Below are 17,214 nucleotides of genomic sequence, written 5' to 3'. Positions count from 1 at the left end.
AAAGAAAACACCAAAGCAAACATTCTCAGAAAACATTTCTCACAAAAGGAGATAGTGGAGGACAGAGGAGCCTGGAGTGCTGCAGTCCGTGGGTTTGCAAAAAATTGAACATGACTTTGCAACTGAACAACTGTCCGTCACTTTCTAGTTGTATAATCCTGAAACATTACTGAGCTTCTAATGGGCTCAGTCTCTTAATCTGTAAAATGGTGACATTAAATGTCCATGATGTAGATTATTATGAGGTGTGCCTAGAAAAGTGGCCCAGTGTAAGTGCTCAATCAATGTTAGAGATTTCTATTTGATTCACCAGCTGTAGTGGCACCACCATGTGGTAATATCACAGTTCCCTCAGCCTACCAGCTTTAAATTGTGTTTTACCTAACAATTTTTAATATTGGCATTTATTTCAGATTTTGTACACAAAGCATAGTTGATTTACAATGTTGTGTGTTTCAGGTATACAGCAAAGTGATTCAGTTATACATACACATGTATATATTCTTTTTCAAATTCATTTCCCATTTAGGTTATTACAGAGAAAATAGACTTTTATTCACGTACCTACATGGGCATTAACAGAAAAATACAACTCAAGGAGGTGGTTAGAATTTGGAGCTTATACATTGTCTTAATAAGGTGTTGTTGCAAATAATCAATAAACAATCTAAATAAGAATAGAAGAGAGTTTTATTCAAGCCAAACTAAAGATTATACCTTGAGAAACCACCTCTGAGTAGCTGTTCCAAAGAGACTACTGTTCCAAAGAGGTAGGGGAGGAGCCAGTATACATATAATTTTTGACTAGAAAATATATACATCTTCACTGATTAAGCATAGATGTTGATAAAATATTACTGCTAGTCACAAAGGACAGATACCTCAAATTAATGATTTTAGTGACTTTCTATATATGGGAAGATGCAAGAATCTAGGGTCATTTAAATTCTTCCTGAGGTATGCATCTCAACTATCTAGGGGCCAGCTTATTCAAAACACAGAATGCCTCACCCTGTTTCGGTCCCCACCCCCCTCAGTTCCCTTCAGGGCTCCCACTGTGAGTCACAGCAGTGGGTTGTGACTTAGTCCTTTATATAAAAGATGGTGGGCAACATTCTTTGAATGGTTAAAGTATGTGTACAATGTATGGTTGACAAGTGATAAGACAGACTGTTCTAGTTAACATAAAGTTCAAGCCAAATTATATATAAGCCAGAATAACTTCCCCATACTTCAGTATGTGAACATTTCTTCCATCAAAGGGAAGGGAAAGGGGAAGAAGAAGGGGAAAAGGAGACCTATGGGAATGCAAGTGATTTTTTAGGAAAAGACAAATAGGTTTTTCAGAGAATAGAGATGATAGTTTTGTGAGAATGTCTGCTTTGGTGTTTTCTTATTCCTAAGCCAAATTCCCCTCTTCAGTGATAGGAGTCCATCTTTCCTGGCTGCTAGACTATTGGGGAGAGGATTTATAACAGCTGAATTATTTTGTGAGGCTCTATTTTTAGGTAGATAAGGGGAGTTCAAAACAAAATTCCTGAAGTGGTATATTCTGGATGCCTTCAACAGAAAGAGATAAGTATGTGAGACGGGGCAAGGCTCTAATAGTTTAGAAAGTCTACTTCCATCACTGCCTTTTCTCTGCAAAGTAAAATGTGCCAAGAATGAGGAGGAAATGGATATCTGTAGAGTAGCTAATAAAGAGAATGTTTAAAAAACATATATATAACCAGTATTTTGAATAGAATGAGTTCACTAAGTGTGTTTGAACTCAACTGTGTCTGACTTTTTTTTTTTTACTGCATTTTATTTTTTATTTCTCCATTTATTTGTATTAGTTGGAGGCTAATTACTTTAAAATATTGTAGTGGTTTTTGCCATACATTGACATGAATCAGCCATGGATGTGTCTGACTTTTTTGCGACCCCATGGACTGTAGTTCGCCAGGCTCCTCTGTCCATGGGATCTCCCAGGCCAGAATACTGAAGTGGGTTGCCATTCCCTTCTCCAGGAGATCTTTCCAACCCAGGGATTGAACCCATGTCTTCTGCACTGCAGCCGGATTCTTTACCGCCTGAGCCATCAGGGATTCTTGCCTGGAGAATCCCGTGAACAGAGAAGCCTGGTGGGCTACAGTCCGTGGGGTTGCAAAGAGTCGTACACGACTGAGCAACTAACACACACACCTGAATTGAAGTCTGTCAATTAATCACACACAAAAAAGGGAAAGAGTACCTGGAATGAGGTCCCCCAAAGTGCTTAAGAGGCAGGCAGATGAAACCCTGCAAAGGAGAAGGAAGAGTAATCATAAGAGTAATCATAAAAGTAATCGGCACAACTGGCTGTTGTAGTGCCAGGGAAACTAAGGAATGAGATTATTAAAGGAAGTAGAGACCCTCAGCATTTGACGTTCTGGAGGTCAAAAAAGATAAAAATGAAGAAAAATCCTTCAAACTCAGCAACATGGATGATGGGGGTGGTCTTGACTACAGCAGGTCCCCTCCCTGCACCAGTGGGACACAGAAGGCTGCTTTTGATGGTTTTGATCTCAGGGTGCCTCAGCCTCCAGCAGCTTGAGAAGGATTTCAGTTTCCAGCCAGAGGTTGAGGTCAGGCTGTGTCAGTGACAGCGCTGAATCCCAGACACTAGACCACCAGGAACAGTGGCTAGGGACAAGTGCCTGGCCTGTCACTGTGTGGCAATGAAATTCCACATCTAGATGGAAAGTAGTAAGTAAAGTGTTTATTAGGAGGGAAAAAAGAGTACATGTGGGTAGACACATGGGTGGGCTCGGAGAACAAGTCACACCCTCCTGGTAGTTTGAATCACTTGTATGGGGCATTTCTTCCGGGTTTCCTTTGGCCAGTTTGAGGACTGGGAGGTGAGAAACTAGAGACTAAAACTGTAGGCAACTCTTATATCACTCGACTTTGCAAGAGGAAAAAGTCATTTGAAGGTGGTTTGGGGCAAGGCAGGATTTTTCTTGTAGAAAGGAGTAGATAAGAGACAGAGAAGTTGAAGATGAGAGAAAAGATGGTTCCTAACTGGGGTATGTTCTTGGGCGGAGAAGCTACAGTGCACACTTGATTCAAGGTCTAGAAGACAGTTAAGGGTCAAGCTGTGGATGACACTGAAGTCTAAACAAGGTCAGAAAAGAACGAAGCCAATACACAGCCTTGAGTATGTAAACTGCACTCTGTTCACCCCTAGACCAGCTGTAGTCTGAAGCCCGCCCACTCCCCTAAACGCCTCCCCTTAGATGCAGTCTCAACCTGTCTGACAACAAGTGTGTTGTGTCCATTCCAAAACCAAGGGGAAAAGTGAAAGTATTAGTCGCTTAGTCAGTGTCCTATATATTCTATATATCCTATTCTCTATTCTATCTATATATATTCTATATATTCTAGAGCAGTGCCTCTCAAATGGTAGCTTGCATCAGAATCACCTGGAGGGTTTGTTAAAACCGGTTACTGGATCCCACCTACCAACACTGCGGTTCAGTAGTTCTAATGTGCAGTCTGATAATTCGCATTTCCCACTCATTCCCATGAGGTTTCTGCCTCTAGTCCACCCTCTGAGAACTGCTGTCCTAGAAGAAGCTGTATACCCCAATAAGACTCTGGAGAATAGATAATGAACTTTGTACTGTGCTCTGGAAACTAGCCAGTACTCATGTTTATACACCAGAAGGCAGCTCCGCACTAAGGTGAGCCTCTGTGCGTGCTGAATCCACAAGCCCAGCCTTACCCGGAGCCATACCGGCCTTACGGAAGGAGGGCAGTCAGCTATGGTGCTGGAAGAAGGTGAGAACCTTCTCAGGGGATGCTACAGGGTGGCTTTTGAGCTGGGGCCAGATGGCAAGAAGGATTCTACCGGAGGCAATGGGCAGGGTTAGGGATGGCGAACAGCATTCTGCTCTGCAGGATCAGGTAGTGCAAAGGCAGCATGCATCAAGTGGGAAAAGCAATGTACCGTTCTGCGTATGCGTGCGGAGTCTCTCATGCTTACTTGACACCTGCACAGGCATCGCAAGAATTTCTACCTGCCCCCCAGCCCCCGCGTTGCCCAACCTTATGAAGCAGTTAGGTAATGGTTTCAAATTCATTCAAAAAAAACAAAGATCATGGCATCCAGCCTCATCACTTTATGGCAAATAGATGGGGAAACAATGGAAACAAAGATAGATTTTATTTTCTTGGGCTCCAAAATCACTGCAGATGGTGGTGAATGCAGTCATGAAACTAAAAGACACTTGCTCCTTGGAAGAAAAGCTATGACCAACCTCAGTTCAGTTCAGTTCAGTCGCTCAGTCATGTCCGGCTCTTTGCGACCCCATGGACTGCAGCATGCCAGGCCTCCCTGTCCATTAGCAACTCCCAGAGCTTACTCAAACTCATGTCCATTGAGTTGGTGATGCCATCCAGCCATCTCATCCTCTGTCATCCCCTTCTCCTCCTGCCTTCAATCTTTCCCAGCTTCAAAATCTTTTCCAGTGAGTCAGTTCTTCACATCAGGTGGCCAAAGTATTGGAGTTTCAGCTTCAGCATCAATTCTTCCAATGAATATTCAGAACTGATTTCCTTTAGGATGGGCTGGTGGGATCTCCTTGCAGTCCAAGGGACTCTCAAGAGTCTTCTCCAACACCACAGTTCAAAAGCATCAATTCTTCTGTGCTCAGCTTTCTTTATAGCCCAGCTCTCACATTCATACATGACTACTGGGAAAACCATAGCTTTGACTAGATGGGCCTTTGTCGGCAAAGTAATGTCTCTGCTTTTTAATATGCTGTCTAGATTGGTCATAACTTTTCTTCCAAGGAGCAAGCGTCTTTTATTTTTTTTTTTCCATTTATTTTTATTAGTTGGAGGCTAATTACTTTACATCATTGCAGTGGTTTTTGTCATACATTGAAAAAATATGGAACGCTTCACAAATTTGCGTGTCATCCTTGCGCATGGGCCATGCTAATCTTTTCTGTATCGTTCCAATTTTAGTATATGTGCTGCCAAAGCGAGCACAGCAAGCGTCTTTTAATTTCATGGCTGCGTTACCATCTGCAGTGATTTTGGAGCCCCCCCCCCCCAAATAAAGTCTGTCACTGTTTCCACTGTTTCCCCATCTATTTGCCATGAAGTGATGGGAGTAGATTCCATAATCTTCGTTTTCTAAATGTTGAGTTTTAAGCCAACTTTTTCACTCTTCTCTTTCACTTTCATCAAGAGGCTCTTTAGTTCTTCACTTTCTGACATAAGGATGGTGTCATCTGCATATCTGAGGTTATTGCTATTTCTCCCAGCAATCTTGATTGCAGCTTGTGCTTCATCCAGCCCAGCGTTTCTCATGATGACCAACCTAGACAGTATATTAAAAGCAGAGACATTGCCGGCAGAGGTCCGTCTGTCTAGTCGAAGCTAGATTTCAGTAGTTGTGTATGGATGTGAGTTGGACCATAAAGAAAGTTGAGTGTGGAAGAATTTATGCTTTTGAACTGGTGTTGGAGAAGACTCTTGAGAGTCCCTTGGACTGCAAGGAGATCAAATCAGTCAACCTAAAGGAAATCAGTCTTGAATATTAATTGGAAGGACTGATGATGAAGCTGAAACTCCAATACTTTGGCCACCTGATGCAAAGAACTGACTCATTGGAAAGGACCCCGATGCTGGGAAAGATTGAAGGCAGGAGACCTGGTTGACAGAGGAGGAGATGGTCGGATGGCATCACCGACTCCATGGACATGAGTTTGAGCAAGCTCTGGGAGTTGGTGATGGACATGGAAGCCTGGCGTGCTGCAGTCGATGGGGTCGCGAAGAGTCGGACACGATTGAGAGGCTGAACTGAACAGAACTGAACTGAACTGAAGGGTTTCAAATAGCCAGACTCAGGCCTGCCGGGCCAGTTCGCAGCAGCGCCGCGAGCGGCCAGTAGGGTGCGCTATTCCCGGTGCCTTGCCGGATCTAAATTGACCTGCGCCTGCGCTCACGCCTGCGCGGGGCTTCGGCAAGTCTTCGAAGGCAGGGGGAGGCGGGGGTGGGCGAGCGGTCTGTCCTACGCCTGCGCACTCGGACTAAGATGGCGGCGGCGGTCCGCTTGGGCTGGCGAGCTGCTGCCGCTGCCGCGGGGCTGCGGAGGCGGTAGGTGGTGATCCCGGAACTGCATAGGGGTGCCGCTGGGCTTATGTATCTGAGCCGTGGTCGTCCTGTCCGCCCCCTGTTAAACTGAGTGGGGAGAAGTGCCCCTGACCTTGCTTTGAGGTTCACTCCCATCGCCGAGTTAGACTTGAATCCAGAGGTGGGCAGCTCTCGGTGAGGCAGCTCTGCGACCCAGGTTCTGGCGGACCATGCCAATCCTGGTCCCAGGCTCCGGGACCCGGTGCCTGAATCCCTGCGGTGGGGAGACTCGCAGAGACCGACTTTAGGGACCCCACCGAGGAGCTCTTTTTTAAATTGTGGCCCCTCCGTCTCCTCTACTACGTGCATTTCCTCTGCCTTTTAAACACAAAATCAGAATGTCAGACAAAATGTCATCATTTTCTCAGTGTAGCCCGGAAAGGGAACGTGACCTATCTGAGGTCACACAGCATCTAAGTGATGAACTCAAGTGCATCCAGAACCCTAGATTTACCCCGCCCACTCCTACCGACTAAACCCTTTAGGTTTCCTTGTCTTTCCTCTTTCTGTTTGCACTGTCTTTGACATCTGTCAGCATGGATTAGGCGAATGGCATCGAGGGCATAAGTAGCTGCTGTACCCTGATTTCTCGAATGGAACAAAAGGATCAAAGGGCCTAACAAAGGTTGACCTCCTCAATGTTAGGGATTTTAGTGCTAATGATGCTCTTAAAGTTGAAATGCATTTCCTAAAAAATTAGCTTTGCAGGATTTTTTGTTAGTCACCTCTTGTCTCCCCCTCTTACTCCTGGAATAATTTAACTCACCTTTACTATTTTATTGCTCTAAACTTATTTCGTGTCAGATTATTTGTCCTTTCTGCCTTTTCCGCTCTCGATGTCCTTCCATAGTCCAAGGATCCAAGATTTAGGGAGTGTGCTATAGATAAAAATGTCTTCACCCCAAACCTGAATTCCGTTTAATAAACAATTGTACTACATGGTCTAGCACTGTTTTAATCACTTTACATCGATTATCAGGATCCATCTTTGCCTTAATCTTTATGAGGTAGTTGTGAATATTAACTTCATCTTAGAAATGAGGAACGGAGTAAGTCATCAGGCTAGTGGCTAGGGACAGAAATGAAGACAGCTCCTCCTTTTTGCAGGTGAAAAGAATCAGAAATGTAAAAACAAAAAATGATCATAAATATGCTTAAAATTCCTAAGTGAAGTAAAAATTGGAATGGATGGGTGTATTAATATTTAAACTGGATTTTAAAGTAATTACCTCAGATTCTAAAATTTTCACAACAAATGTCTCTCTTTGTTTCCTTTTCCAGTACTATTTGTTTTTCCCTTCTCCTTTTGTTTTTAAGTTGTCAAATCCATGAAAAGAATAGCCAGTCAACACTTGGGAAATTTTCTAACTCTGGGTTAGAAAATTCTGATTATATTCAGGGTGAAATACAAAACAGGGTCAATATGTTTCCAATCGAAAAGCACATAGGCTGTGGACTTCTTTAGCAGTTTGGTGGAGAATAGTATACTTTCTGTTAGACTTTTGGAGGCATTTGAAATGCATTTCAAAACAAATAGCAGAGGTTATCTCTTTCCAGGGAAACATAGTGGTAAAGACTGAAAAAGAGGGAGAGTTTTCATTGTATTTACTTTTATTCCCTTTGAATTTTGAACCACATGACTCTATTACCGAGTTGTTTTTGTATCTGAAAAGGGGAAAAGTTAGTAGCTTCGCCTTCATGCATAGCTAATAGTCTTGAACTCCAGATTTTAAATCACAGTGTAGATGCATTTCTGTTTCTTTACACCAAATATTACAGTATTCTGTATACACTCAGTTTTCAAGGCTGTACATTTCCCCTTGAGCTCTTGTTTTTAAATTGTTTTGTAGATATTGCTTGCCTAAGGGAGTGGAAATAATGATGGAAAATGAAAATTCACCTTGGTTATTGTTTCATTATGGGTTTTTTTAATATATGAGAAGTAGAAACTTGAGCTTATCTCCTAAAGTCTCATTTTTGTTTTTAAATATAGATTCTGTCATGTGACGAATCCATATACAATTAAGAAACAGCTTCTGCATCAGTTTGTCCAAAGACCGCTTTTCCTACTCCCTGCTACCTTATGTAACACAGGTAAAATTTCATCTCTTTTAGAGCAAACTGCCGGAATGAAATTTTGTAGGTCATAAACAATGAGAATTTTTAAATTTTATATTCAGATGCTTATGAGAAGAATATAGCATTTTTTCTATCATAAATCACACTTTATTTGCTTACACATACCATTTGGCCTTAAATTTCAAGAATCCCAAGTATGGTGTCCAGTAAATCTGTGAAATCTTAGCACGTTGTGTAACACATGTTCTGGAACATAGGAGTTGCTCAATAAGTAATTTCTGAAATGGAGATATAAAAAGAAGTTACAAATGGGTATGAAGATAGGATTTGAACATTTTGCAATGTGACCACGGTCATGTGGTTAGGGAACCTTGGAGCAAGGGTGTGTGTGTGTGTCTGTCTGTGAGTGCCTACCTAAATGTGCTTATGGAGCTGTAAGAGTTTGGATTCAGCTCTTGGCCCATCTCCATTTCCATTGCTGCTTTGAACTCCTTATGGCTATTATCTGGAGGGTGGCCGACTCTATCTTATGGCATGAGTTGGATCAGGGCAGAGACCTTACCTCCCCTGTGTCCTGGGGCAAAAATAGGTTTGCCTTCCTTGACTGTTTCCTTGAATCACAGAGCAATTTGGGCATAAATAGTAATTCACCTTAAGCTACTTTAATTAGACTTAAATTTTGTGGGACTGAATTATGTAGTCATCTAGGCTTTCAAATTGGAAACCTACTTATTTTAGTCTTTGATATTGACTTCAGGAACCATTAATCTGTATTTTGGGGGGAGATTATGTCTACCTTTTTATCTGTTACCTATTATACCAAGCATAATAGGAAAGATTTTACAGCAGTCTTTCTCTCTTGTTGTAACCCTTATGACACTTTCAGGGGATCTTTCTGGATGATGAAGCTGAGAGTCATTTTTGAAATACCTAATTAAGTGTAATTTAGACTGTAACTGGAGTGATTTTGTTAACGCCTAGTCAGATTGCTCTTTTTGAAGTATCTTTGTTCCTTGTTAAAATTTATGTAGTGATATCATATAAGGTCATATTGTCTACTTCAGACATATTTACATTATACTTTTAAAATATTTTTTACATTTATAGTTCTTCAGGTATTTCTAAAGTTTTTTCTTTCTGTGTGTATAGTTTTACACACAAATGGAGTAAGCAGAATAAAGCCAGATTTAATTCTTTGAATATTGGCAGAGTGCCTGATATGTGCAGAGATTTTGGCTACCAATAAATTATTAAGAAAGGCCCCAGGAATGATTGATCAGAAACAGGTTTAAAAGAACCTTATTTTCTGTGTATTTACAGAATGTGGAGGCAGCTTTTTCTATCATGTTCCGTCTGAAAAATTGTTCCCTTGTCAGAGGAATTTATTGCTTGGAAGTATAAATATTTAAAATCAAGTGTTAGGTTGGCCAAAATATTTGTTTGTTTTCCATAAGACGGCTTTAACAGCGCTTAGTTGTCTTTGTTAGTGTGTTAGTCGCTCAGCCATGTCCGAGTCTTTGTGACCCCATTTACTGTAGTCCCCAGCCTCCTCTGTCCCTATGATTTCCCAGGCAAGAATGCTAGAGTGGGTTGCCATTTCCTTCTCCAATTGTTGTCTTTAACTTCATTCAAAACAATTTTGTTAGATTGTATTCTACAGCTGCCATATCAACATGCATTTTTAAAAAAGCTTATTGAATTTGAAGAACTTTTTATAGTTATTGTAATATTGAAGACGGAGGAAAAAAGAAACATTTTCAGCATATTATACTTTATTATTTCAAGAAAGGTTAAAATGCAGCTGAAGTGCAAAAAAGATTTATGTAGTGTATGGAGAAGGTAGTATGATTGATTAAATATGTCCAAGTGGTTTGCGAAGTTTCACGCTGAGGATTTCTCACTGGATGATGCTCCATGGTTAGGTAGACCAGTTGAAGTTGGTAGCAATCAAATAGAGACATTAATTGAGAACAGTCAGTGTTATACCATGTTGGAGATAGCCGACACCCTCAATATATGCAAATCAAGAATTGAACATCAGGTTGAGCACCAGGTTGGTTATGTTACTCACTTTGATATTTGGGTTCAACATAAGTTAAGCAAAAAAACCCTTCTTGGCTGTATTTTGGCATGCAATTCTCTACTTGAACATAATGCAGATGTTCCATTTTTAAAACAAATTGGACAGGCGATGAAAAGTGGGTACCATTCAATAATGTGGAACAGAAGAAATTGTGGGGTAAGCTAAATAAACCACCACCAACACACCAAAGGCCGGTCTTTATCCAAAGTGGGATTGGAAGGGAGTCGTCTATTATGAGCTCTTTCTGGAAAACCAAACAATTCCAACAAGTACTTCTCCTAATTAGACCAACTGAAAGGAGCAGTGAAGGAAAAGTGCCTGGAATTAGTCAACAGAAAATGTATAATCTTCCATCAGGATAACACAAGACCACATGTTTCTTTGATGACCAAGCAGAAACTGTTACAGCTTTAAAGTTTTTTATTTTAAAACTAAAGGAACTTTCAGACCAACCCGATACTTCAGTGTTGAGGTTATCATTTAAAATTTTTCTCCTTTATAGAATTTGCCTGGTCACCAAGTCACCAACCAATATCTTTACAAGACAGTGACTTAAGCAAAATGTATGGGAATTTTATTCTACTTTACCAAGGAAATGACTCATCATCAGTTAGCTGGAATTGTCTGGAGAAGTGCAGAAACCATCTCAGCTGTCAAATTAGAATGTTCTTTTGTAATAGTTAAGAGAAGTATTTTTATACCAACCATATGTTTTGCCAAATTTAATCATTTTCTAATTTAAAATAAAACTGTTACTTTGTGATATTTTACTCTTTCTTAAGATATGTGATGTGAGGATTATGACAGAAAGACTGATCTTAAATATATTTTTCTTTTATGCTTGGCACTAATAAGTATGAAGTAGCACTGTGCACAGTGGTTAAACAAGTGCTGCAGAATTGGCCAGGCTTGAATCCAGGCTCTGTCACTTAACTAGGTGAGTGACTTTGAGGTTTAGTTTAGTCATTTATAAGTTAGGATAAAAACAGTGCTTCCTTGGCAGGATGTAAGGATTAAATGATATAATTCACATAAAATGCTTAGCTCAATATGCAACACATGATAATTACTCAATAAATTAACCTATTTCCATGTACCTCTCTAAGATGAGAATTGGGTGGTTTTTTTTTTAAAGTAAGAAGGTTTATTTTCATCATAAATAACCAGAACCTGTTTAATAGTTTTAAACTCTTAAGACCTCGGTATTATCTTTTTGTCCTGTAAGCTGTTATCATAATTGCAAGGTAAGAAATTCAGGATTCTGTTGTTCTCAATCTAATCATGGCCTGAGAAGAAACAAAGAATTTCTGAAGATAATTTTAAAATATCCTGAAAAGTAATTCACGTGGAGTCTCACTTATATGATGATTTATAATGTCACTATACCTTTGGATAAGTTATTTAACTTTTAGTAACTTAACAAGTAATCTCTGAGTCTCAGTTTCTTTTTTTGTAAAGTAGGAACAATAATTCCTTCTTCATCGGATTGTTAAAGGCTTAAATATATTTAAAGCACTCAACCCTGTCTCTGACATGTAATGAGTAAAAATAAAATAAATGTTATTATAAATTTATTTGTTTTTTAAAAATGTTAGCACTTTGGGAAGTGATGATGATTTGTAATTATAGCCAATTTGGTATTGAGTTACCAAAGAGAATACATCAGACTCCTGAATTATGATATGCGTTCCTACTTAGGTATACGATTTTGCCAGAGTCTGTTGAGTAACAAAACTATCTAAATAATCAACATAAAATTCAGTGTAATTATCCTAAATATTTTGATAAATTTGTTTATCTTTAGTAATTCTTCTTTTGTAAGCTTGAGCAAGAAAGCTTTATTTTTTTGTTTTCTAATTTTTCTTTTATATTTTGGTTCTCTGAAAATGAACACTTCATAGTCCATAAACTTGTTAACTAATATTTTTTCCTAGAATAACATTCCTTTTTCTTTTTCTCTTTTAGTGAGATACATGTTTATTCAAACACAAGATACCCCGAATCCCAACAGTTTAAAGTTTATTCCAGGAAAACCAGTTCTTGAGACAAGAACCATGGATTTTCCCACACCAGCTACGGCATTTCGCTCCCCTCTGGCTAGGTATAGTAGTATTTTTTATTTGATTTTACCGAGAGACATAAATAACTGACTTCAGGGGTTAAGGTCGCCTTAGCTATTGCACTTTTGTGTGCATTGCATCTCTTCAGTATAAAGATTGTTTTCTTTTCAGGTAAACAATAAAGAAAAACAAGATTTGATATTAAGAAACCCTTCTCTTGAAAAGTGATGTACTTAAGAGATCTGTAGCATGACTAAATAGAATTTATATTTTTACTTCTAAAAAATCTATCAAAATGATAATATGGCAGATATCCTTTCTAAATCTTTAAAATGTTGTTTTTTAAAAAAAACATAAAAATGTGCTCATTTTATTCTCAAGGATAGCTGAATTTCTAGATGCTTCAAAATGGAGTAGTTTCTAAAATATTCCTCTCAATTATAAATGATAATAATTATTAGATGTGGCATGAATTTTTAATAAACTATTGAGTGGTGACAGTTTTTATTCATTTTTATTGAAGTATAGTTCATTTACAATACTGTGTTAGTTTCAGGTGGATAGCAAAGTGAGTTTTTTATTTTTCTTTTCAGATTATATTCTATGATAGGTTATTAAAAGATACTGTATGTAGTTCCCTGTGCTACATAGTATTCACCTGTTGCTTATCTGTTTTATGTGTAGTAGTCTTTATCGTTAATCCCGTCCTTCTCATTTGTCGCTGTCTTCCTTTCCCCTTTTATAACCATAAGTTTGTTTTCTATGTCTTTGAATCTGCTTCTGGTTTGTGTATAGATTCATTTGCATTATTTTTGAGGTTCCACATTTAAGTGATATCATGCAGTATTTGTCTTCTTCTGACTTACTTCACTAAGCATAATACTCTCTGCTGCTGCTGCTAAGTCGCTTCAGTCGTGTCTGACTCTGTGCGACCCCATAGATGGCAGCCCACCAGGTTCCTCCGTCCCTGGGATTCTCCAGGCAAGAACACTGGAGTGGATTTCCTTCTCCAATGCATGAAAGTGAAAAGTGAAAGTGAAGTCACTCAGTGATGTCTGACTCTGTGCGTCCCCATGGACTGCAGCCTACCAGGCTCCTCCGTCCATGGGATTTTCCAGGCAAGAGTACTGGAGTGGGGTGCCATTGCCTTCTCCGATAATATTCTCTAGGTCCATCCATATTGCTGTAAGTGGCATTATTTCATTCTTTTTTATCATTGAGTAATATTTCATTGTGCCACATCTTCTTAAGCCAGTTATCTGCTGATGGCCACTTGGGTTGTTTCCATGTCTTGACTATTGTAAATAGTGCTGCTATGAATCCTGGGGTGCATGTATCTTTTGGAATTAGAATTTTCATTTTTTCTGGATATATACCCAGGAGTGGGATTGTTGAATCATATGGCAGCTCTTATTTTTATTTCTCTAAGGAACTGCCTTACTATTTTCCATACTGGCTGTACCAATTTACATTCAGTGGTGACAATTTTTAAATTCACTAGATAAAGACATATTAAATGTGTGTCAGATGATAAGCCACAAAGGATAAAATTATAAAACCCCTTTTAAACTGATAGCTAGAGAAATCATTTAAAATAAAAAATGTTAAAGTCAGTCACATCAATTGAAATTTTTGGTGACCTAAGTCTGATACTGATTGCCAAGGATACTGAGAAAATAAAACTTAGATAACTGTTTCTGTGTACACACAGCCATTTTATGTGTCTCATTTAGGGGAGCCAGAAATATGCTTATCTCAAGAATGGTTTTTAAAGTTTCTGGTTAATCAATGTGCAAATTTCCTTTGACTTAAACGTGCCATTTCTTGGAATATATCTTAGAGCATTTGTTTTTTGTGCTTTTAAATACAAGCCACAGTAAGAAATATATTATGATGCACTATACATGTACACACATACACATACACATACAAAGATATACCTATATCTGTGTATACATATGTGTGTATATATATGAATCACATACATATGTGTGTGTGTATATCTATATATATGAAACAAGTGTTTGATGAGGCAATTTTTGCCTTTATAAGGTATGAAACTTGGTTATATTTCCTTTCTTATGCTTTTTATATTATTTTGTTCTGTTTTATTTTATTGAATAAAATCTTGGTTACTACATAATTCATTTTACAACTTACTGGTGGGTTTGAAAAACACTACCTGAAAGAATTACCACGTATATACCTAAGGTGTGTGCAGTGGTGTTCATTGTAGCCTTGTTGATAATGGTAGTAAGTTAGAAACAATCTAAATATTCATCAGTATGGATAGTTAGATAAACTTTGTCCATCCATAGACCAGAGATATTGAAAAGGATGAGGAGGAACCATATTTACTGTTATAGAGTGACATCTAAGACATATTGTTAGTGAAGAAAGCAAGTTGCAAAACAGTGAATACATTATGTGTTATTATGTGTATGAAAACAAAGTACAAAAATGCACTGACCAAAAAGGTATGGAAGAATGTATATCAAACTGATAACAGAGAGTTCTCCAGGCCAGAATACTGGAGTGAGTAGCCGTTTCCTTCTCCAGGGAATCTTCCCGCCCCAGGAATTGAACCAGGGTTTCCTGCATTGCAGGTGATTCTTTACCAGCTGAGCTATTCAGTTCAGTTCAGTCGCTCAGTCGTGTCCAACTCTTTGCGACCCCTTGAACTGCAGCACACCAGGCCTCCCTGCCCATCACCAACTCCCAGCAATAGTTTGAAATGTGTACATCAAACATGAGCTCACATATTTAGTATTTTTAAAAATGTAAAAATAAAAAAGCCCAAATTGATTCAGTTATAGATTGGTTGGAGATGATTTCTGTCAGATGTTCAATTGGCCAAAACCCTTTTCAAATTAATCTTTTGGAAGTCACCCATTTCTTGAGTTTACAGAATTTGTTATCTTCAGTCAATCTTATTTTTGTTTAGCAGAGAATATTTTTGCTGTAAACATGAGGACGGAAGCCAGTCTGTCCTACTGGTCATTGTGTCTCTAATGCTTAGAATAGTGTCTGTTACTCTGTATTCAAATATTAGTTGAATGCATGAGTAAACAGTAATATGTCTGACTTCAGGGAGGCATTTGACTTGTTTTTTCCTATCCTTGTAGAGAAGATGAAGAAATACAAGCAGAGGGTAGACCTACCTCTAAGGATATGTGAAAGGGCTCTGAATCTCTGTAGTTGGCATGTTTATTCAGGACATTTTTAAAACCAGCAACATTAATAAGGTGTAATTACCAGTTTTTCAGATGATAGGATTTGCTTACCTGTTGGATGACAAAATTCAGAGACATTTTAAAAAGTTTCATTAGGCTGGAATGATAGGTTAAAGCAAATAAGATAAAATCTAGCAAGAATAAATATTAAGCTGTGTGCTTAAATTTTTTAAATGCCTCGCACAGTTATGGGATAGAAAAATCTGACCTCTCAATTACATTAGAAATATGCTTTAAAATGTCAGTCAAACTTTAACAGAGTCCTAGTGTCCAGCATAAGAGAGGTAATAGTTTTTGTATTCAGAACAAGTTAGACTACCTTTGGGAGAGTATGTTCAGCTCTAGGTATTGTATTTTTTTTTTTAATTTTTAAAATATTTTCCTAATTACGCACAAGGTTGGACAACTTCTCATATGTTTGTGAGTGAAAGTCGCTCAGTCGTGTCTGACTGCTTGCAACCCCATGGACATCCATGGAATTCTCCAGGCCAGAATGCTGGAGAATACTTTTCCTTCTCCAGGGGATCTTCCCAACCCAGAGACTGAACGCCCACCTCTTGCATTTCCTGTATTGGCAAGCTGATTCTTTACCCTTGCATCCCTTGACATAGATCAGATGTCGTCTTTCATTTAGGCTTGGTTAGCAGCATGCTTTCATTTGGGGGAAAAAAAAAGCTTTGCTAATAGTGCTAGTCTAGGGTCCTACTTAGAGGTCTGTGTTTTGATTTATTGGATCATAAGCTGCAACCAAAAACTTTGTGACGACTTGCAGATTTAACATTAAGTGGCTGTGTAAAGGACCCAGCTGACATTGTCTCAGAAAAATTCCTAAACAATTTCAAAGCAGTAATTTTGATAACATTCTTGCAATGATAGACAAAGGAAAGGAGAACTGTGGCCTTTATGTCAGCTATTATTCCTAAAGTTGGGGGAAAAGGATACTGCTCTAGTGTCTGCTAGGTGTGGTACATGTATCAGTGTTTGGGGAGGGGGGCCGTATTTCAAAATCCTTTGAAGGGTTTTTCAAATTATAATCTGCCCCTCTTTCTCTCAAAAATTAGCTTTACTGAAGTATAATTTACGCACAATAAAATTCACCAATTTCAAGTGTACAATTCATTGAGTTTTGATAAGTATATACAATTGTGTATCCACCAAAAAATACAAATATAAAACATTTTTATCACAGCAAAAGATCCTTGATTTCCCTTTGTTTTCAGTCTCCTCTTGCTTCACCTCCCTGGTAACTTTTTTTTTTTTTTATGGCAATGACTTAATTTTTAAAATTTTATTAAAAAATGCTTTTTCTAGAAGGGAGGGGATATATGTATACTTAAAACTGATTCATACTGTTGTATAGCAGAAACTACAACTTTGTAAAACAATTATCCAATTAAAAAAGATAAAACCTAATAAAAAATGATCAGTTAATCCAATAACAATGTTTTTTCTAGCTTCTGTGAGATGTAATTGTCATAAAACATTGTGTAAGTTTAAGATATACAGTGTGATGATTTGATACAGATACACATTGTGAAATGATTACCACAGAAAGGATAGTTAATACATCTCTCACCCTGGTAACTGTTGA

At 38.5% G+C, this 17,214-nt stretch overlaps 1 protein-coding gene and 1 non-coding gene across 4 annotated transcripts in view; one reads left to right on the top strand and one right to left on the bottom strand.

Annotated features, from left to right (window-relative positions):
• Positions 1-4,912: 4,912 nt before the first annotated feature.
• Positions 4,913-5,019, bottom strand: LOC139031553 (U6 spliceosomal RNA). The gene has a single exon (XR_011484050.1). It is a non-coding gene; the product is annotated as a U6 spliceosomal RNA (small nuclear RNA).
• Positions 5,020-6,024: 1,005 nt separating this feature from the next.
• The window catches only part of NFU1 (NFU1 iron-sulfur cluster scaffold), a 29,535-nt gene continuing 18,345 nt past the window's right edge, over positions 6,025-17,214 (top strand). Inside the window, exons 1-3 of one of the 3 annotated variants that reach the window (XM_020878598.2) lie at positions 6,025-6,132; positions 8,162-8,262; positions 12,296-12,431. In XM_020878598.2, the coding sequence (XP_020734257.2) occupies positions 6,071-6,132; positions 8,162-8,262; positions 12,296-12,431 (299 nt within the window). In that variant the 5' untranslated portion in view covers positions 6,025-6,070. Of the gene's footprint in view, positions 6,133-8,161; positions 8,263-11,185; positions 11,268-12,295; positions 12,432-17,214 lie in introns of those variants that run through there. The other 2 variants (XM_020878599.2, XM_020878600.2) reach the window with 2 other exon arrangements.

The sequence above is a fragment of the Odocoileus virginianus genome, chromosome 2 (genome assembly GCF_023699985.2).
Source record: "Odocoileus virginianus isolate 20LAN1187 ecotype Illinois chromosome 2, Ovbor_1.2, whole genome shotgun sequence".
Classification (NCBI taxonomy): Eukaryota; Metazoa; Chordata; class Mammalia; order Artiodactyla; family Cervidae; genus Odocoileus; species Odocoileus virginianus.
Note: the sequence above shows the minus strand (reverse complement) of the source record. Positions and strands in the feature narration are given on the sequence as shown.